This window comes from Notamacropus eugenii, chromosome 1, assembly GCF_028372415.1.
Source record: "Notamacropus eugenii isolate mMacEug1 chromosome 1, mMacEug1.pri_v2, whole genome shotgun sequence".
In the NCBI taxonomy this organism is placed as follows: domain Eukaryota; kingdom Metazoa; phylum Chordata; class Mammalia; order Diprotodontia; family Macropodidae; genus Notamacropus; species Notamacropus eugenii.
In genome coordinates this window covers 213084114-213107231 of record NC_092872.1, presented here as the reverse complement: position 1 = coordinate 213107231, position 23118 = coordinate 213084114, and the positions used below count along the sequence as shown (strand labels likewise).

General features: G+C 39.9%; 2 protein-coding genes across 2 annotated transcripts in view; both read left to right on the top strand.

Moving 5' to 3' along the window:
- TLL2 (tolloid like 2) overlaps nt 1-9617 on the top strand; it is a 150319-nt gene extending 140702 nt beyond the window's left edge. Inside the window, 4 exon segments of the mRNA XM_072626432.1 lie at nt 552-679; nt 2551-2764; nt 3951-4201; nt 9304-9617. Of these exon segments, the coding sequence (XP_072482533.1) occupies nt 552-679; nt 2551-2764; nt 3951-4201; nt 9304-9438 (728 nt within the window). The 3' untranslated portion in view covers nt 9439-9617.
- A 4381-nt stretch (nt 9618-13998) lies between these two features.
- The window catches only part of OPALIN (oligodendrocytic myelin paranodal and inner loop protein), a 28386-nt gene continuing 19266 nt past the window's right edge, over nt 13999-23118 (top strand). Inside the window, exons 1-2 of the mRNA XM_072621430.1 lie at nt 13999-14116; nt 20520-20662. Coding sequence (XP_072477531.1) covers nt 13999-14116; nt 20520-20662 — 261 coding nt within the window. The remainder of the gene's footprint in view (nt 14117-20519; nt 20663-23118) is intronic.

The following is a 23118-nucleotide window of genomic DNA, read 5'->3' as shown; positions in this document are numbered from 1 at the left end:
GTCCTCTTACTGCCTTTCATTCTTAAGAAGAATAATCTAATAGAGCACTTCAATTCAACAAACATTTATTATCAATTATTTGGAAGATAAGAGTTAGTATTTTATAGTAAGTAGAAAGCCAGTCTGAGAGTCAGGAAAACCTGGAGTTGTGTCCCACTACTGACTCATACAAGCTATGCAATCCTGTACAAGTGACTGAAACTCTCAGTGTCCCTCAAGACATTCCATTATAACTTATAGAATAATTGTGAATCTGCACTGGCAGAAAGAATTTCCTCATTCAACTTCCAGCCCCCCTACTCAATGAAATAACAGGTTCAGAACGAAAATAAAATTTTGATCTCATTAATACAAATTTACTCCTCTTTCAGATACTACTTCACAAATAAATACAACGTAAAACAAAGTATGTTAAGTACATAGGAGAGGCAAACAAAAAGTACTATAAGAAATCCCAGGAGGAAGAAATTAAAAGAGGATAAACCTTACAGGAAATCATCTTTTTATCAGTTGGTGCTTTCCTTGAACTGAGTATATCTCTTTTTTTCTAGCTGGCTGTGAGCACTGGATCAACAGTGCAGAAGGAACAATGGCGAGTCCAAATTGGCCTGATAAATATCCCAGTAGAAAGGACTGTACCTGGAATATTTCCTCCACTCCTGGTCATCGGGTAAAAATTGTGAGTTGCTTCTGTTGATTGGAAAATACTAACCAAAGAAATCTACTATTTTGTTTGAAATGAAATTTTTATGTCAAGCCTATGGTCTAAGTCCTACAAGTAACATTCCCTAAGCAACATACCAAAAAAAAAAGTGTGGTGATCAAAAGTATGAAAGCTAGCACTGAAGGTAGTTCTGGAACCAAATACTGGCTTTGCTACTCTTTTGTCATTGATACATCTGTGCATTTTCTTGAATCATGCAGGTAAAATAATTATCGTATTGCCAACTCATCTGTTTTGTACTTCTAAATATAAAAAAAACCCACCTCTTTTGATCCTCAGGATTAGCAGAATGTCAGAGAAGAGTATGGGGGTAACTCTGAGAGTTTTATTTTAATAATAGTGAACATTTATATAGCACTTACCATGTGCTAGGTGCTGTGCTAAGCAGTTTACAAATATTATCTAATTTGATCCTCTCAACAATCCTGTGAGGTGGGAAGTGTTATTATCTCTATTTTATAGTTCAGAGAACTGAGGCAAGCAGGGGTTAAGTGACTTGCCCAGGGTCACAGAGCTGGTAAGTGTTTGAAGCTGGATCTGAACTCAGGTCTTCCTAATCCTAAACCCAGTGTTCTGTCCATTGTACCTCATGGCTACCTCTAAACGGAGGAGATTCAAGGAAAAAGAACAACAGGGACAAGAAATGATATTGAATAGAGGGGGATAATCTTTACAACTATAACACTTATGTCAGTGATTAATTATCCTTGTAAGACAGATAAAGAGGGATATGGAAAGGGCTATATAATTCTGTAAGACTAAAAGTTCCTTGCTCAGCATAGTAGTAAGACTGTCTCCAGTCTGTGTAGCATTTTATAGTTTTCAAAACATTTTCATTTTCATCATCTTATTTAATCTTTTCATTATCTTATTTGATTCCCCTGGGAGGTAACAGAACAGATATCCTCTCCATTTTACAGATTGTTACAGTTTTTTGGAGGCTCTTCCCTGTGTTTCTTTGTTTGACATTCCTTGAATGCCCACCCTGACCTGCTCCTTTCTTCATCCTCTAGCCTTGTTGTTTCTCCTAGCCACACTGACCAGTCCCCTACTGCTCCTTGGTCTGGATGCTTCCTCTATCATCATCTGTTTTCCTCTGTCAATGGCTACTCCTTTGCTCCCCTACTCCATTGTTTCTACCTCTAATTCCCAGTTCCCTCCCTATCCCTCTGCAATCTTATCTACTCCCTATCTTTTATCATTTCCTATTCTCATCATGGCCCATCTCCTGTGAATCCCACAGATACAGTTAGTCAAGATACCTTAGAGGACAACCTCTGGCAATTTGCCTAGTGTCTGTGTCTGTTATGTGACCTGAATTTTTTATATTTCTTGGGGAAGGCAGTAGGAGAAAACAGTGACTCATCTACCCTGTTAAGTTTGTCAGGTAGTCTAGAGCAGCAGGGATTTTCTTTTTCTGTGGCATAATCCATCTCTCTGGGATGTGGGCTTTGGGGGACTATCCCTTGAAAGACCACAGTAGTATTGTATTGTGATACAATCTCCTTGGAAGCAGGGATTGTTCATTTTTATCTTTATGTCTCGAGTGCCTAGCATGGTACCTGATGTACTGCAACTGTTTAATAAATGGCTATTGATTCCACTTTCTTTCTTTACAACTCTGTCTAAATTGAATGGCTACTTACACAACATAAGCTGGGCTTTTTCCCACGATGCTAATCCAAGAGCCCAGGACTGGGAGACCTTTGCTGCTCCCTTCCATTCTTGAGACACTACCAAAGTAAATGAACAAGTGCTGGACCTCTGGACTCATGCTTCTGGAGGTGACCTGATCTTTCCCTGGCTTCTTCTTTTCTGTCTCATAGACTTTTAATGAATTTGAAATGGAACAGCACCAAGAATGTGCTTATGATCACCTGGAGCTCTACGATGGACCCACCAGCAAGTCCCCGATCCTTGGCCGCTTCTGTGGCAGCAGGAAGCCGGATCCTGTGGTGGCTTCTACAAACCAGATGTTTCTCAGGTTCTACTCTGATGCTTCAGTGCAGAGGAAAGGTTTCCAAGCAAGACACAGTACAGGTACACCGGGTTATCAGCCATCTTTGTGGGACAGTCAACATTAAACTTTTGATGGGCATCAAAGCATCCCAATTCCATCATCTCTCAGCCTTCTTCTTCTTCTCCAACTACCTTCTCAGCTCAATGCCAGCCTCAGAGTCTCACCTTCCCCTGAGTAGTCCATCCACAAATCCTAGAAAGTAATCATTTGAACACTTATCTTCTTGTCTTGGAATCAGGAAGCCCTAGGTTTAAATCCAAATTCAGACACTTAATAACTATGTGACCCTTGGCAAGTACCATAATCTCTCTGGGTCTAGTTTCCTCAGCTGTAAAATGAGAAGTTTACACAGTGGATAGGGCATTGGAGTTTGAATGTTGCATCAGAAATTGGGTAAATCAATTAACATCTCTGTGCCTCAGATTGCTCATCTGTTAAGCAAAGGGGCTAAACCTGATGCCTCCCAAGATTCCTTCCAACTTTAGTCTATGATCCCATGCCTTTATTTATTTTTAGAATTTAATTAAATCTTTTTCAATGAGCAAAAATCAATTTTCTCTCCCTCCCAACCCTCTTAACCCACTAAAAATATTTTTAAAATCCTTGTAAAAATATTTATAGTCAAGCAAAACTAATTTCCACGTTGGCCACATCACAAAATGTACATCTCAGTTTGCACCTGGAGTGCGTCACCTCTCTGTTGGGTGGTGAGTGGCATGCTTCAATCATCAGTCCTCCAGAGTCGTGGTTGCTTATTGCATTGATCATAGTCCCCAAATCTTTCCAGATTGTTTGTCTTTATAATGTTGTTTTTATATAAATTGCTCTCCTGGTTCCGCTCACTTCAGTCTGCATCTATTTGTACAACTTTACCCATATTTCACATAATTTTCCCTTTCTTAATTTTTAAGAGCAAGCTAATATTCCATTTAATTTATGTGCCATAATTTCTTTAGCCATCCCCCAATTGATGAGTATGGTTTTGGGTTCTGTGACTTTGCTCTCACAAATAGAGCTTCTGTGAATATTTTTGTATACTTGGGTCCTGCTCCTCTTTTTTTGATCTCTTTGAGACAGATCCTATTCCTTCACTGACTTACCTTTACCGTTAGCCATAACTCAGGAGAAGGGTTAAGGCTAAACAGGGAAAAGAGTAAGATGTTCAATTTTGCAACTGAACCATAATGGGTTGTATCTTTACTTCAGAATGCGGTGGCCGGCTGAAGGCAGATGTCCAGACCAAAGACCTCTATTCCCATGCCCAGTTTGGTGACAATAATTATTCTGGGCAGTCTCATTGTGACTGGGTGATTGCAGCAGAGGATGGTTATGGTGTGGAATTAATATTCCAGACATTTGAAGTCGAAGAAGAGGCAGATTGTGGCTATGACTACATGGAAGCCTTTGACGGCTATGACAGCACAGCCCCACGACTGGGCAGGTTCTGCGGCTCTGGGGTAAGTCCCAGACGTGAAAGTCCTGAGCCAGAGCATCTCATGGCCAATGGCAGGGTAACAGCATTGGAGAAAAGCTTGGGTTAACATTTGAGGAGGCAGGTGGATTTGGTACAGATTGATAGCAATGAAATTCTTTTAATTTTGGCAAATAGAAGTAGACTATCAGGAGCAAAATTCACTTGAAACTAGAGCCTTAAAATGGAAACTAGTTCAGGAATTTAAATAGTGTTCAGTTTTGAGTATTAAGACTGTATGTTGACCATGTGCAGTGGTCTTAATAAAATTTTTTTTAATTAAAATTTTTCTCCTTCTACACTACATGAAGTATAGAAAATTATTATTGTGATGGTCATCGGTGTAGGCTCTATCCTTAGGGAGAACATGAGGGCGGTTTTTTGTTGCTTTATTTACTTTTTTTTTAAAGTTAAATGAGTGCATTTAGAGTTAGGGTTAGGATTCGATTCTATTTTGTTGCCTCTAAGACCAAATTTATTTACCTCTGCCTTTGGCCACATCCCTTATTATAAACAGATTTTGTTCAGACATAAGTAAAAAAAAAAATTATTAGAAGAGTGTAAACAAATGATTAATGCAGGCAGTTCTATTCAAGAGAGAAGCAGGAAGTAAGAGATCGGTGATTCCTGGGTTCTTCAGGCCAGGATGTGGGTGATAGCACTTTCTATTGTACTGCTGAGATGGGGGATTAGTGTGTCTGAAGCTTGAATTCCTGGGGTGAAAGAAAATAGTTCTGGTTAGACTTCTGAGCAGCATAGTTTAGGAGTGACACTGATAAGCTAGAGAGTGTGCAGAAGAGAGCGGTGAGAACAGGGAAGGGCTTTGAGTCTGTGACATAAGAAGACTGAATCTTTTGAGAAAGGATTTATCATGAAAAAGAGCAAACTGGGGAAGGGGGAGGGACAAGGATGGGAAATATGGTGAGTATCTCAAAGTGTTTGAAGAACTATCATGCAGAAGATGAGTTAGCCTTGTGTTTGACCTAAGAATATGAAAAGAAAATGCTCTAAATCAGCAATAATTTGAAAAATGCCAGTGAAAACAAGTCTGAAGTCCTACCACATGCTCAATAATGTTAGCAAAGATGTGAAAAAAAGGAAAAAAAAGAAATGACAATTGTTGGAAGTACTGCAGGAAAACAGACTTACAATGATACTGTTGGCTCTGTGAATTGGTTCAGCAATGCTGGACAGCAATTTGCAACTGTTGAACCAAGAGGGCAGAAGTAGGAGAACCTCCAGAAATTTCAAGGAGGAAAATTTATGCTTCCTAACAACTAAAGCTGCCCCAGAGTAGAATGGATTACCTCCAGTAGGGAATTCTTCCAGCACAGGCTGGATAATCACTTCTATGGATCCTTTTGGGGGATATCAGTAAGACTGGATACCTGCTGAGGTCTCTTCCAACTCTAATACTCTATGATTCTGTATAGTTGGGGTGTAAGACTGAAACCTTTGTCAGAGCAAGAGGTTATTTAAGATAGCAGAGTTTGAGCTCTTGGTCACACAGTAGGGAAAATGGTGTCCCAGGGTTGGGTTAATTGCTTGTATAATAGAAACTCAGTCCATGCTTCTTTTAGACATTTGCCAAGGGGAACATCCAGGCTCTATTATGTTATGTCATATGGTTTTTACAAAGTAGAGAGATCCAGTGTAATGGAATAATATTGGATTTGGCCTCAGAAGACTTGGGACAAAGCCCAGCTTTCCCACTAGTTCTTTGAATGACCCTGAGTCAATCACCACACCATTCTTGGCTTCTGTTTCTTTATTTGTAAAATGAAAGAGTCATGTTAAGAACCTTTCTGGTTCTAGATTTATGTTCCTATGGTCCTTTAGGACCCAAAATTCCAGAGAATGAGTCTTTGCAGTTTATACCAGTTGCCACTAAGTGGTGATCTTGCTTCTAGCATCAGCCACAAATCCAAATCTGGTGAATGAGTTTATACAACTCAGAGCACCTTCTTGGCAAAATATTATTTACATATATAACTAATTGGACCAGTTACATAGAAAAAGAGCTAGGTGGAGTCATAGTTAGTAATTCTGATGCCTAAATCAAGGGGCAAGCACAAAAGGTAAACACAAATCAGCTTTTTAAGGAAAAAGTCATAGTGGGGATCAGAGAAGCAAAATCTCGAAGAGAGACTTTAGAGAGATTGAGACATAAGACCCAGGCGTACGTAGAGGGGAATTGGAAGAGAATCATTCTATGGGATGGTCTCTGAGAGATGATTGCAGGGAAAGAACAGGCCAGGGCCAGTTTGAGGGGAGAGGAATGTAGTGAAGAAGTCACCACTTGGTAGTTAGTTTTAATTATCTTACAATTTTAGCTAATTTTTCTCACTAAATAGGTGCTTGCTACTTGACTGGCAATAGTGGGCAGAAGGCTTCAAATCATAACTGAGACATCTTGTGCTATTTATTACCTATGTTATTGATGATTTGGATTATAGTATGAATATTATGCTTATCTAGTTTACTAACGATGCAAAACTGAAAGGGGGTAGTTACCACATTGTAGAACATTTCAAAGTACCAAAAATAAAATGAGCTGGATCTCAAAAAAAAAAAAAAAGAATAGTGGATAGAGACGTGGCCTTAGAGTCAAGAAGACTGGGTTCGAGCCCCACTTCTGCCACAGGCTAGCTATGAGCAAATCTCTTAACCTCCTTCTCATAGCCCTTTTTCTGTTGTGGACAATCTGGTGAAGCCCATGGAAGCCTTTTCTCAGAATGTTTTAAAATTATATTAAATAAAATACATAGGATTTTAAAGGAAGCTAACTATATTGAAATACGATCATCAAACCACAAAACACACACACACACACACACACACACACACACACACACACACACACACACACACACACGGTTAAGTGGCACAGTCAGTAGGTCCTGGAGTTAGGAGGACCCAAGTTCAAATCTGGCCTCAGACACTTGACACTTACTAGCTGCGTGATCTTGGGCAAGTTACTTAACCCCAATTGCCTTGCTTTCCCCCCTCAAAAAAAAAAAAACCACACACACACACAAGTTCAGAGACTCCAGATTAAGAACCCCTTCTGAGACTGTGAAATAAGGAATAGGTACAGATCTGCATTGGTAGAGGAAATTTTCTCAATGAGAGGTCCCTACATTAGTGGAACCACAGATCTGGTCCAAAAAAAGAAACAAAACAAAAGAGAAAACCAGGTGCCTCACCCTAGTTATAACTCCAGAGAGAAGTACAGAAGGCAACAGGCTCAATTCATACTCTTTCAGCTGTTTAAAATAGATTTTTATCAATGTCTTTTGTTTTTACATCACCTAGATTTCCTCTTGTGTCTCTACTCTCCTCCTTCCAGAGAGCTATCCATTATAATAAAGAATTTTTAAAAATAAAGCAGCAAAAAAGGAAGAATAAAAAATAAAGTTGATCAATATGTTGAAAAAAATCTGACATTATATGCAGTTTTGACTCCCTTATTGGCTCTCCTTCCTCAGAGAAGGGAGGTGTTTTCTCATAATTCTTTCATTTTTTGTTGTTAAGTTTTCAGACATCTTCACAATTAAAGCTACACTTTGTTCCTCTTCCTTCAGAGTTGGAACCTGCTATGTGGCATTCACTCCAAGGCTTGCTCCTCACATGTTTCATTGAAACATTCTGAACAAGAGCAGCTTTGGCCATGCCCTTCTACACACACACAAGTATATATGTGTCTTTGGGAAGATACAAGGAATGTCCTCCCCTCAGTCATAGGATCAGAGCTTTTGAGTGAGAAGGGACCTTAGAGGTCATCTGGTCCAACCCCTTCCTTTTAAAAACAGAGAGCTGAAATATAAAGAGGTTAATACTGTAGTGTCAGAGACAAGATTTGAACTTGGATCCTTTGGACTCCTTGTTTAGCACTCAACACTATACCACCCTGCCTCTCAATCCTTTGGACTTTTCTTCCTGTGGAATCTCATCTGGACCAAGGCAACAACCTCCTGACAGGTCTTCTTACCTCATCTCTTCTCCATCTGTTCCATTCTCTGAAACTTTGACAGATTGTCTCACCTGGTGCACATATGTGCCTTCATCACTTCACCCTCTCTGCCCTTCATCTCTGTACTATGATAAGTCCTATGCATTCTGCCTCCATACTCTCATTCACATCTCTTTCCCTCCTTACTTTCCCCATTGCCATAATTCTAGTCTTTGCAAATCTCAAAGTGTCAGATACTGCAGAGATACCCAGAGAAATAAAGACTACATAAAAAAATAAAGTCATTGGATTTAGTGATTACAACCATTGAGAAAAGAGTTTTAGCAAAATGGTGATAATGGAAGCCTTGTTGAAAGCCTTAATCATATCACCTCCACCTTCTTCCACTTAGACTCTTCCCCGAGTCTCTGAACTCTGATAGGTGAGCTTTTGCCAAATCTTGCTGAATTCCAGGTCCTTAAGTTACTTCCCAGTCTCTTCCCCCTCCCCTTTTATGTGCTATCTTGTCTCCATTAGAATATAAGCTCCTTGTAGGTAAGGATTGTTTAGCTTGTTGGTATTTGTACTCCAAGCACTTAACACGGTGTCTGGCACATAATAAGCTTTAATTAATGTTCAGTCATCTATCTATCTCTATTTATGTATGTATATTTCTCTGTCTATATACGTATCTATGTATCCATCCATCCATCCAACCATCCATCCATCAATGTATCCATCCATTCATCTATCCATGTATGTATGCATGCATGTGTGTGTGTGTGTGTGTGTGTATATATATATGTATATATACATATATATATATATTTATGTGTCTACCTGCCCATCTGTCTGTCTATTTATCTATGGGGCCTTAGACTTAAAATTAAGTGGAAACTGGATTCAAATCCTGCCTCTGACACAAAGTAGGTGCTTAGCCATGGTCAAGTCACTTACTCTCTCTTCTCAGCTTCCTCATCTGTAAAATGGAGCTGATAATAGAGATAGTCCCTTCCTCATAGGTTGTTGTGATCATTTGCAAGAATGTGTATGAAGTACTTTGACACCATTCTATAAATGCCTGGTGGTATCCTTCAACTTATTTAAATGCTTGTTATCATTCCTTCTTTCCTCAGCCTTTAGAAGAAATCTACTCTGCAGGTGATTCACTGATGATCCGCTTTCACACAGACGATACCATCAACAAGAAAGGCTTTCACGCCCAGTATACAAGCACCAAATTTCAAGATGCTCTACACATGAGAAAGTAGCTTCAGTGCTCCTTGAATACATCACCATCTCTGATACCAACACTCAACTGAGTTTTATTTCCCCCAACAGCAGTACTCTGTTAACCTGACCCCAAACAGTGCACAGTATTTTCCTTAACCAAAACTCAAACTCCAGCCTTTCTTTAAACAGAATGAACATGATACTCTCTTTGCTGACATTTTCAAGGACCAAGTGTGTTCTTTCACTTCTTTCTGAGATGTTTTCAGTCGTTGGCCCAAAAGGGTTAGTTATTTCATTGTTTTTCAGCAATATCAAGGTTTCAGTTGAAAGGAGTAGCTGGACATTCTAGTGACACCAGTGGATACACTGCCTTCCTCCCTCCTTGAATGGGTGGGTGGGTGGGTAGGTAGGAATGTGGGTTGGCACCCAAGACTGTCCCTCCATTTCAGAAAGAGTCAGATCAGGTGGGAGACAAGGTGACCATGTTGGGCCTTTCCCCCTAGTCAGCTGTATCTAGATTGTGCAATAAGAGACAAACTTGATAGTTGATGATTTAGGTACACTGTGCATTAATTTAATTCCCAACAGCACATCACTATTCTGCTTCTGGGGAGTCTAAAAGAACTGCTTTTTGGCTTGTTGTCAGACTATATTGGACCACAGGAATATAGGATCTTAGAGCTGGACAGGACCCTAGAGGTCTCCTAGTCCTACATTTTCATTTTACAGAGGAGAATACTGAGGCCCAGAAAAGTAAAGTGAGTTGCTCAAGGTCACATGGCTAGTTAGACTTGGTCTCCAACTCAGGTCTCCTAATTCCCAGTCTTTCCACTATACCATATTGCCTCCCAGAAACCTGTGGTGTGCCATAGGCTAGAATGTTTCTTGGATGCCCAAACCAGAAAGTCCCTTGCATTTCTGAGTGTGTAAGTAGGGAGATCATGGATCCAAGAGAACTGAGATGGAGCTGTTCTGAATGCTCCTCTGCCTATGTCAACTAGGGTGGATGGGAGGGAGGGAATCATTCACCTCTCTTTGCTGCTTCTTGATGGCCCTTCTTTGTATGAACAGATCATTGAGCCAAATAGTCAGCATGGTGTCCTCTTGGTAGCATAAAGGAACCATTGGACTGCCATGGCAAGAGTGCGTATCATGCCTTAGGGGGCTAACATCTCCAAAGTAGCCAGTGTCCATTTCATTGGCAGATGGCATGAAGGACAAATGCTCTTCAAGAGACCAGTTCTGTTCACCTAGAGCTCAGAAAAAAATCATAAGCTAAGAGAGGATCACCACGTGGTGGTCCAAATTAATTGTCTGCAAGTTCCACTGGCAGATCTAATTAAGAAAATGGCCTCAACCAAGTTCCTCAAGATCAGACTACCAACTGGCAATCAGAATTAAGAAGGCTTGGCATTTTTTTAAGAGAAATACAAAAGCTGAATCTTGAACAATTGTACAGCATCAAGATATAGTTTTAGGGAGAGGTTAGTTCTGAATGGCATTTTGTTAAGCCAAATGTGGGCATTATGAGCTAAGAGCTGTGGTGTGTTAGCTTTAATGAAGTATTTATGATTAAATAATTTATAATGATGTTTACATAACCTTAAGTACCATTAGGTAAGAAGTTGACTATGGCACATATGTTTCAGACGTAGATTGTTCTCAGTAATATTAAAGACAACTCCCATGCCTTTGGGGACTAAATGAAAGTCATTTAAACTATAATATGTGAAGAAAGTTAAAGTAATATTTTAAAAATTGGAAAATCCCACCATAAGAAGTCATCCAAGCAAAATGATGGTTGGGAGTTTAAAAAAAGGTTATACAAAGGTAAAGGGAATGCATGAAAATATTTTCTTGCTTTAAACAGGAAAATGCTAAGTAATAATATATATGTATGTACGTATGTGTGTAAAGGATCAGTAGTCAAGCCTTAATAAATGTAATATGAAAACGTGATACTTGTTGACCATAGTTTTATTGTAGGCCATGCAAAATGCTCTAATGGAATATTTGGTTGGTTGCACCTTGTGTTTGCTTTAAATAAGTTCAATTTGGGTTGTAATCCAGGAATATTATGCAATATTAGGTCATAGTATATAGAATTTCCTGAAAGTCTCCATTCAATAAACTCTTAATAGATTAAAATTACATGAAGACTTTTGGGGTACCCTGTATAGAGGAATCTACCCACCTTAGACTTTTGGACTAGGAGACTAAGCCAACAGGTCCAAATTCAATTTTCATCATACATTTCATTTTATATCATCATATATCGTACATTTTGACTCTGGGTTTCTATTCCAGCATTGTTCTTCCAAGGGAGTTCTGCCATACCAACCTTCAGTCACACTGGGCAAAACTGAAACTAAAGGCAGGACACAGAGAAATCATCCGGGTATGTTTGTGCCTAGGAACTTGAGACATATCAGTTTCCAGCTAGTAAGTGGTAGAGCCAGAATTCAAACCCAAGTCTTCTGATTTCACAATCATCCCTCTTTCCACAATAAAAAATTGTATTAAAATTCCTCATGTTGCACTTGAAACTCAAGATATCTCACATAAAGGTCATATTTTGAAAAGAGCAATGAGCATAACTTCAGTTCACAGATATGGGGTTATTGTCCTGTCACTGAGTTCCTGGCCTAGTGTTTGAAGCAAGGAGACACCAGAGAACCACCAGATTCCAGCTCCACCTGAAGACAGACAGAGGATTTAGGTCTTTGGTTCCCAGCATATTTTGCTCTTAAGACAGTCCTTGCTCAGTGTAGTTTCTATCTGGGATCTCCTTGATCACTCCTGAGTAGAAACTTTCTTCTACCCATGGTTCCTCCCTTGCCATTCTAATATGCATTGAAAATTCTCATGTAGACTCACAAAATCACAGAATTTAGGAGTTGGAGGGGCTTTATGGATCATGTGTTCCAACCCATATCCAGAAAGAATCCCCACATACCTGATGAGTATTTATTCAGCCCCTGCTTGAAGATCTCTAACAAGGAAGAACCTATCACCTTCAAGACAACCCATCCCACTTTGGCCACCTCTAATTCTTACAGCTCAGGCATGTATCCCCTTCTAGGGGATACATGGGTATTGACTTTCAAGCTATCTTCTGAACAATACAGGGACTGCCCTGAGACTAACCCAGATTAGTCTTATCAGGTAGGGCTTTCATAAAATCAGATCTCTGGATCAGTTCAAAAGTATACCTGGACTTGTGGTCTTGGCATTGCCTTTATTACCCTTATGTCCTGCTGACTCTTCATCAGTTGGCCTTGCTGTTGTGTCAGTGTCCCTCATATATTTTCTTCATTTATACCAGCCAGGTCCTAAGGCTTGGAGTGCCTTGTGATCTTACTGGCTTTTGGAGAACCCAAAGTAGACATGGTGTCACTATCTAATCTAACAGAAGCAAATAGGCCATGTCCCAGTGCAGGGCTAGGCAAAGAAAACAACTGAATAAGTGGAATTTCTACAATCAAAGGGACAATGGGAATATGGCCATAATTTACCAATCACAAGACTTCTCTGTGCTGAAGTTGCTAAGGGACTAAAAGTCTCTTGCTTCTCTTACGAATCTTGCTTCTGGAGGGGCACCTATTCATGGTCATAAATGGTATGTTCTTATTCATTGTGAAAGTTTTCAGTGAGGTTTATTGAGAAAGCTGGCTATATTTTAGAATGCTAAAGTAATTAGGTCTTTCGTTGTTCAGACTGTACGCAATTGACGAGGGTACTTCAAATTTTAGGTCTCTTCCATCATAGACTGAAATTCTGTAATTCAATGAAATTCTATGATAATCCCAAAATACCTAAAGGGTTTCTTTTTCTTAAAAGACAAAGTTTAAAAGTTTGCATATACTCATAGAAAAATGTGGGGTTTTTTGTTTTATGTGAATGTTAAGAATACAATGAGTCCATTTTGAAGATACAACATAGGAAGGTGCAGAGAAATTAAAAAAAATCTGTCTAGGGGGAACTGAGTCATCAAAGAATGTGGATTCATTGTGTGTCAGGAATTCAGTTGAACAAGCTTTTAATAAGTGCAAGGTGTTGTGCTAGGCTCTGGGAAAATATGGACAAAAAGCTCCTGCTCTCAATGAGCTTGCATGAACAGAATACCTGAGTGCAAAAAATACAAAGTAATAATTTTTTGGTGGGGAAAGCAAAACTTAGAGTGGGTGGCATGATCAAGAGAGGCTTCTGGTAGATATTATCTGAGCTCAAGCTTGAAGGATTCTAGAGACTGCTTACATGGGTGGAGGTGAGGAGGAGGAACATTCCTGTTTGAATGGGAGTTTGGGAGAAATAAACTAAGAAAAGAAGGGAAAGAACAAGAGTGACACATGAGTTCCCTTCAGATTGGCATCTCTTTGGTCACGGTTCACTTCAAACCCTACAAACCCTGGGGATGGTAGAGATTATTAAGAGAGGGGGACTTCTATAGGTGGGTGGTGGTCACTTTTCTTGGGAACTGAATTGCTCCAGATTTGCATAGAAATAGATGTTCAAGAAGACAAGAGGCAGCTTGCAAAAATTGTATCCCTTTTTGACCTGGTCAAGCTGTAAGATCTCAGAACACGATTTTGGAGGAGATGGTGGCTGTTCTTACCGTTGTCATCATATTTCCAGACATTGATGAAGTCATCGTAGCTACCAAGGACAGAGACCTCAGCTTTCAGGTCATCCTGAAAGTTTCTACATTGCTACAAAGTAAATGCAGGATGCACAAATTTGGGATATCCACCTCAAATATTCACACGGACTATCTATGCCCAACCTGTAGTAGAGCATTCCGAGCTTGTATTGGTCTGATCAGCCACAGTCGGACACACTGAAATTTCACTTTATCATGGTGATGTCATTTTGGTCCTCTTCGAAGATGAAGGACAACAACCAATCACATTGCTACAGTTTAATGGCCTGCCCATTCAACCTATTTTTGTGGGCAGTGAGATACTGGAAGTGCCATGTTTTCACAAAGGTGTAATATTTCAAGATTGAGCCCTTTAACACAGATAGCTAAACTTGTACTGTTTGTATTCAGAATCCCAATTTAGCTGACTCCCTGTCATTTGATATTGTTGGTATAGACTCCCCATGCCTCTCAGGCAGCTCCACCATTTCTTCTGTGCCCACAGGACACTCTTCTAAATTGCATAGGGGTCAATCAATATTTAGTCTCCACTTCCCATGTTTCTGACAAAATCGGTTTTATGTTTGACTGTGAAGTTTCATTTTAGATGCCACTCTGTTTCATCACCCTAAATCTTGGATTATGTTTTGCTATAATCTAAAAGATTTCAGTTTTATAAAGTGGTTCATCCCCAGCCCAGGGCACCCAAAATGGATTTCAGCTGTTACAAGTTCTTGTGGATACAAGAAATGATGGTGATTTTGATTTCCTTTTTTTAAAAAGTGTTTATTAAATAGCTGCTCTGTTTCAGGCACTGCACTAAGCACTTTCCAAATATTTTCTCACTTAATCCACATCACAGCCCTGAGAGGTAGGTGCTGAGGCATACAGAGGTTAAGTGATTTGCCAAGGGTCACGTAGCTAGAGAGTATCTGAAGCCAAATTTGAACTCAGGTCCTCTTGACTCCAGTCCTATCATTCTATCCTTAGTTGTGGTCTTATGTTGACTCTCTTGTTATTTGATATTAAAAAGGAATATGATGATATAACATAATATTCACCCCACATCTGAAAGTGTGGGATGTCACATGGTAAGTGTTGAGTGCCCTCAATATGGAATTGGCTAAGGTGAGTGAAGATAGACTAATTGGCCAGTCAGTCAATGAGCATTTGAGTGCTTTTGGTGCCGAGCTCTGTACTACATGCTGGAGAGACAAAGAAAGACAAAAACAAGGTCCCTATACTCAAGGAGCTCACATCCAGGTAAGGGACACCACAGATAAATAAGTCAACCAGTCAAGTCAACAAGTGTTTTTTGGAGTACCTACTATGTGCTGAGCACTGTGCTAGGATGAAATAGCTATGTATGTGTAAGTGTAGATGGAATTCAATCTCAGAAATGCTGGGAATTCAGGACAGGTTGGAGGAGAAGTGAAAGGAAAGAGGAAAAGTCCTTGCAGAGGGGAGCATTTGAATTGTGTCTTGAAGGAAGTCAGAGGGCCAGAGTGGAGGAGAAAGACCATTCTAGGCATGAGGGACAGCCAGGGCAAAGGAGTTAGGGAGAAACTTATCAGAAAAGTTTTTGGAGATACCCTTTGAGCACTTTGGGGATTCTCCCATCATCTTCACAGAAATGAGTGAGAAGGAGGGTGGTCATAATTATTAACAAGTCTAAATTGTGGCATGGACCACATTATCATTACAATATGACTTTAGACTGTAGCCCAGCCTAGCCAAAGGGAGCACAGGGGAAAACATCAATGACTTCTTCACAATGTGTCTCCAAGCCCATTTTTTCAGGCTAGTTACATATAACATCCCTCACACTCTTCATTCCATGCCAAAGTTGCCAACTATTTGCTTTTCCTTGTATGTGATAACCCATCTCCTACCTCCATGCCTTTGTACATTATATTCTCTATGCTTTGGGTATTTTCCTTCTTCACTTTCCCTCTTCTCACCTCAGCTCCCTTTAAGATTTAACTCAAATGTCATCTCCTATAAAAGACTTTTTCCAGGTTCCCCCAGTTATCAATTCCTTTCAATTGTTTTCTGTTTACTTTGTATGTATGTTGTATTTACCTGCACACACGTATCCCCTAGTAGAATATAAATTCCTTGAGGGCAAGTCATTTTTGTCTTTGGGTTCCCAGTGCTTAGCATGATAGCTGGCTTAAAATGAAGTGGCTTAATAAATGCTGATTGAGTTGAATTCCATCCTGTACTCATTGATCCTACCCAGAAAATGTGGATGTCCCAAGAACTTCGTTAATATCACACATGACCAAATAAGTTAAATCCATTAACAAGATTTCCATCAGCAAAGGAATAGAGTCAATCTATATAACAGATAATACTTGGAAACACAAGAAACTTGAGCCTTGGTGTTTGATTATGTTTCCTGTTCCCTGGCCAACTCTTCCACTTTAATAGGATGCAAATATCAACAAACATTCTGGAGGTTGTCTTGCGTTAACATCCATTTGTCTCAAGGCCCAACCAATGTCTGCACAGTGATAACCAAATGATGAAATGAAACCATCCTTGCCATCCACAAGCTTATATTCTACTAAGGAAACATAAAATACACATAGCTAAGTAAATAAAGGTCCCATAGAGCAATGAATAGAGAGCCATTAATTAGGATAACCTGAGTTCTTATCTCATCTCTGGCCACATACTGTGTGACCCTGAATAAGTCACTTAAATCCTTCAGTGTCTCAAACAACTCTCTTGGACTATAAATGGCAGAGCAGTTGCATTTCCTGCAATGATACAATCATAGGTCTGGATCAAAAATTGGTTTGTTGTTGTCCTTGAAGAAGACCAAAATGACACCACTGTGCTAGAGTCAAGTTTCTGTGTGTCCCACTGTGGCTGATCAGACCAACATGAGCTTGGAATGCTCTACCAGAGGTTGTGCACAAATAGTCTGTATGAATATTTGGGGTGGATACTCTAAATTTGCGGATCCCACATTTCTTTTGGTTTCAATTCTGCTTTGCTGATAGAGCACTGCACCTTCTCTGATGTGGGCACACCATGCTGAGTGGTCCTGTGCCAGTGTCTCCCATGTCACACAATCAATTCCAAAGTTCTTAAGCGAGACCTTGAGAGTGTCCTTGTATCGTTTCTTCTGACCACCATGTGAACACTTGCCCTGTGTGGGTTCTCCATAAAACAGTCTTTTTGGCAAGCATATGTTTTGCATTCAAACAACATGATCAGCCCATCAGAGTTGTGCTTTCTGAAGTAGACCTTGAATGCTTGGCAGTTTAGTTGGAGTAAGGATCTCAGTGTCTGGAACCTTATCCTGCTAGGTGATCTTCAGAATCTTCCTAAGACAATTCAAATGAAAACAATTCAGTTTCCTGGTATGGCACTGGTAGACTGTCCAGGTTTCACAGGCATACAACAATGAGGTCAGAACAACGGATCAAAAATAGAAAAAAGTTAAGTGAATACAGTAGCAATCTGGAAAGGTAGAAAACATTAATCACTGGGGGAAATCAAGGAAGGTTTTGAGGAGAAAGTAATGACTGAAGTGAGCCTTGAAGGAAGATTTTCAGAAATGGGAATAGAGAGGAAGTACACTTCAAGCCTGGGGGATAGTTTGGGCTAGTGTGGAGAGGTGAGAGTTGGAAGTTTGAGTTGAGGGAACAGAGAACAGTCTACTCTTGCTAGGATGTAGAGTACATGTTGTTCAGTTATTTTAGTCACATCCAACTCTCCATGACCACATTCAGGGTTTTCTTGGCAAAGATACTGGAGTGGTTTGCTATTTCCTTCTCCAACATGTTCCCATTTTACAGAGGAGGAACTGAGACAAATATAGGTAAGTGCCTTGCCCAGGGTCACACAGCTCAAATGTGTCTTGGTGCTGATTTGAACTCATGAAAATGAGTCTTCTTGATTCCAAGTACAATGTTCTATCCACTGCACCCTCTAGCTGCCTTGTAAAGCGCATAAGGGAGAGAAAAAGAAATATGACTGGAGAAATAGGTTGGAACCAGATCTCACAGAGAGGATTAAATACAGAGCTGAGGAACTGGTTTCTTATGCTGACCTAGACACAAGAGGGGACCACTGAAGATTTTTGAGCAAGGAAATGATATGGTAAGAACTCTATTTTGGAAGATTATTTTAGCAGCTTTTGTGGATGGGGGATCAATTAGGGAAAGGACAGTCTGAAAAGAGGGCGACCAACTTGGAGGCCATCACAATAATCTGGGCCAGAAGCGATGAGTCATTGAACTGAATGAGGCTGTTGGCTAGATGAGTGTGTGTGTGTGTGTGTGTGTGTGTGTGTGTGTGTGTGTGTAAATATGTGTGTATATATATGTATGTATATACACACATATATTAAAGAATGTGTGTTTGTAAATACACACATATAAGTATATATACGCAAAGGCTTATATATGTATATATGTGTGTATGTATGTATAGATATATGAATATGTGTGTGTGTATGATTGTGCTCTCCATGGAAATAGGAGAGTTTGAAGGGATATGGTTAAAGGGAAGAATGATCAGTTCAGTTACGGATGTACCAAGTCTTGGCTGGCAGTCAGATATCATGCAGAGATGTCTTTGAGGCAGTTGGTAATGAAGGATTGGAATTCCAAGAGATGGAGGTGGGCTAAATAGATTTGGGAGTCATATATGTAGAGATGATAATTGAATTCATGGGAACTGATGAAATCACCAAGGGAGAGAGTGCAGAAAGAAGAGGAGAGGGCCCAGGGCAGGGCTCTGAAGGATTCCTACAAAAAGGAGTTGGAGAATGGATTATGATTTAGGAATGGAAACTGACAAAGAGGGGAGGAAGGGGAAAGGGAAGGGAGCAAGCATTCATTAAGTGCTACTATGTGCCAGACACTGCTAAGTGCTATTATATTATATTATATTATATTATATTATATTATATTTATTACATTATATTTATATTATCACATTTGATCCTCCCAATAATCCTGGGAGGTAGGTGCAAACAGGGGTTAAGTGACTTGCCCAAGGTCGCACAGCAAGTTAAAGTGTTTGAGGGCAGACTTGAACTGAAGTCTCCCTGCTCCAGACCATTGCACCAACTCGCTGTGCTTAGGTAGAGGAGCAATGTCACGGAAACTAAGGGAAAAGTTACCCTGGAATTGAGGTTGGTTGATAATGTTAAAAACTGGAGGAAGGTCAAGGAAGATGCCAACAGAGAAAAGACCATAGAATTTAGCAATTAAGGGATCCCTCGTGTCCTCTGAAAGAGCACCTTTATGAGAGCAGTGGGGTTCCAAGTCATTGCAAAGGATTGACAAATGAATAATTGGTGAAGAAATAGATGCAGTGAATACAGGCAATACTTTCTAGGACTTAGCAGGAAAAGGGAGGAGAAATATAAGACAGTAGCTTGAGGGAATGGCAGGGTAACATAAATGGATTTATTTTTAAAAGGATGCAGGATACCTGGGCATATTTATAGGCAGGGGGAGGAGTTAGGAGATGGAGAGAAGCAAAAGGTGAAAGGGAGAGAATTATATATGGGATGAGCTCCACGTGGATATGGGAAGCGATGTGATTGAGAGAATAAAGGGTTCTTGACAAGAGGAAGCTCTCAGAGACTAACATAAAGAAGGAGGGGATAGTGAAGATATGGAACAGTATAAAGCGTAGGATATGGAAGGTGAGGGAGCTCAGGATGAAAGATCTCAATTTTGTTAGAATACATTGCATTATGAGACTTTCAAAATAAATTTCTTTGAGGAGGGGTTTGGATAGAATCTGGAGCTGAGTTTTCATCAATATGCAGAACTCCCATTGTGGAAACTTCCTCTACCAATACAGACCAGCAACTCATTTGGGACTTAGAGTCTTGGATAGTTTCTTGGGCAATAAGAAGTTTAAATTATTTGCCAATGGTCACACAGCTAGCAGACATCAGAGCTAAAACTTGAACCTGAGACATCCTTCTGGCTCCAACTATATCTCTCTATCCACTGTGTCTTTTACTTTCCCCTGTGGGGAAGAAAACTTTAAAATGTCTAAATCTAGAGAGACTAAAAAAGCATCCACAAAATTATAGTATATGTGTGTGTATCTATATACATACATACATACATATAGGTGTGCATGTGTATAATTTCATTTGATCCTAATAACAAACCCTATGAGGTAAAAGCTATTGTTATCTCCAATTTACAGATAAGAAAACTAAGGCTAAGTAACTTAGTGGCTAAGTAACTTGCTCAGAGTCACACAGTAAGTATTTGAAGCAAGACTTGAATTCTCATCTTTCTGTCTCCAGGTCCTGGGTTCTATCTAATTTATCAAATTGCCTCTCACTTTATAATATGTCCAGAAAGCCTAGTGGCCCTAAATCTGATAGTTGAAGGAAATAAGAAAGTGGAATAAGCACTCTCTAACCAACTGCCCTGAACACATCTACTCGCTGTATTGATGTTGGCAGTGGGTCCATTTTCTCGCTGCCAGGAAAGCTGTTGAATTTGGAAGCCTGTCAGCTGGAGATGGTACCACCACGCTTTTCAGTCTATGACCCACTATTTTCTAAGGAGGCTGCTGCTGCTGGATGCAGTTTCATCCAAGCATGGATTGACTTGACTTTGGCTGCAGAGGTGAGGAAGAGAAAGGGAGAATGAAAATTAAGGGGAACGTATACGAGTGCCAGAGGAGTAGGCAAGTGCCCAACATGGTGCAAATAAAGGGTGGTAAAGAACAGTTTTCCTTTTCTGAAGGATCTCAGACACCTTCCTAGACTCTGACCAGGCAGCAGCAGCTAAGACAATTGTCTTCTGACCATCTATGTCTGGTGCCCTGGAAGCAGAGACTGAGCTCAACTTTCTTTTGCTCCCTCCCTTCACAGATGGCTCAGAAGGTAGAACTGTCCTGCAGATTGGCACGAAGAGTCAGTAGGAGGGCACCTGTGATTGGTCTGGATTCATTTGGTGAATTCTGGTCGTGCTGAGAGGACTCATGCATACTAGCGGTGTGATCTTTGGCAAGTGATTTAAACTCTGTTTCTCAGGAAACTATTCAAGACGCTAATTTCCAAATGAGTGGCTGATCTGCATTGGTGGAGGAAGTTTCCACACTGGGAGCTCAATACGCTTATGAAATCCCAGATGGAAACAACAGAAATGGTAAGTGCAAAGTTTTGGTGTTTTTTTTTTTTAATCCTACCGACAACTTTGTTTCTCTTAAAGGAAGAAAATGGAAAGGTTTTTAATGAGTCTTCCAATGTGTTGAAAGGATATGTTTAGAAACAAAGTTTCTCATCTGAAAGAAGCTTTTCGCACTTTTGTAAATAAAGAGGTCAAGATGTTAAGCTTTAAGTACTAACCAAGCATGAATTGTTTTCCATACAGTGCTTAAAATTCATTTAAATTTGTTATCAGTTTGTTTTGGCACATTTTATTTTGATATCACCTTAATTTCTCAATAGATCCTTCCACCACCACCCCTCCCTGGCAACCCAGAAAACCATCACTTACATTAAATGGAAACAAGAAACAGTCCAGCAAAAAAATTAACATCTTGATTAAGTGTGACAGTTTCATATTCCCTTCCAAGAAGAAAGGTGCATTCTCCTATCTCTTCTTCAGGATTTAAGCTTGACCATTCTAATTGCTTCTTTTAAAACCAATTGAATTTTTAGTGTTTTCCTAATACTATTTAACTGAAGGTACTTAGCTGGCATTATGTCAGGGCACGTGGGCATCAAGAAAGGACCTTGACACTATGCCAAGGTTATCTGAGCTGGGGCCTCCCTATATGGCCTGCCAAGAACAAGACAGTAGATTTTAGACTAAATTGGCTTGAACCCAGAGGAAGAGGCGAATGGGAGATAGGCTGATGTGGGGAGATAGGGACTGGAGAACAGGGCTCTTCCTACCAGTTCCTTTCCCTTTAGTAGGGGATGTCAATAGTAGAAAATACTGGGTTTGGAATCAGAGGATGTGGGGTATGAATTAATTTCATTTCTGCTGCGTACAATCTATATAACCCTCTAAAGGTCCCTTTCCCTTCTTTGGGCTTCAGTTTCTTCATCCAGAAATCAAAGGGGTTGGACCACATAACTAATACCCTTTTAACTCAAAATCCTTTGACCTTGTCTTTCCATCAACCAATATCTATTTGCTTAATAGCTGGAGAATTTGCTTCTGGGCTTATTCATGGTTTACTCATTTCCCCCACAAGAGGACACATCTACTGATCAGGGTGGTTCAGATGGGCCTGTATTTATTTACACCTTGCCAATTTCTCCTTTATCGTTATATCTGACTCTTCATCAGTTTTCTTTTGAGCCAACTTGGATCAGAGTCCTTTAGCTTAAGAGAGCCAAATAATTATGATATAAATAAAAAACAAGACTCCAGGTGTTGTCTGAAAGGCTGATGCTCAATACAAGGGCTGATACAGCTGCTCCTGAACAATGTCTCGCCAGTGAGCTCTGGGCTGATGTCAGTGTGATAGAGACAAAGCTTCTTTCTGAGTAACATCTGGGAGATAGGGAGTGACCTGGAGCAAGACATTGCATGTGCTGTTTATTACCATGAAAATGACAGAGATTTGGGCCAATAGAAGAAAGATATTAATGACTTGAAAAAATATAGTACAATACTCTCTTCAAGAGGAAAACAATATCCAATCTAAGTTCACTGATTCCATAGACAATGGGCTCTAGCCTTGTTCTTTCTAGGGTTGGAAGACTGATACACTTGCTTTGAGTATCCTAAAGAAAGAGACATTTAGCACATTTCAGATTTTATTAAAATCATGATGTGTCCATACCAGGACTGATGTTAAGAATCTTAGAAGCTTAGATCTGGAAGAGACCTGAGAGATCATCTAAACCAGCCCATATTCTAAAAATAATCTCTACTATAATTATATAATAAGGGGTCATCAACTCTTTCTTGAAGAGAAACCCAATAACTCAATGAGGAAGCCCTTTTGAAGAGCTCTGAATAGTTCTAATTCTTAGGAAATCTTTCCTGAAATTGGGTATAAATGTACCCCATGCCAATTTGTTTACCTTTTTGCTGGTTCCTCCCTTTGGAGTCATAGAGAA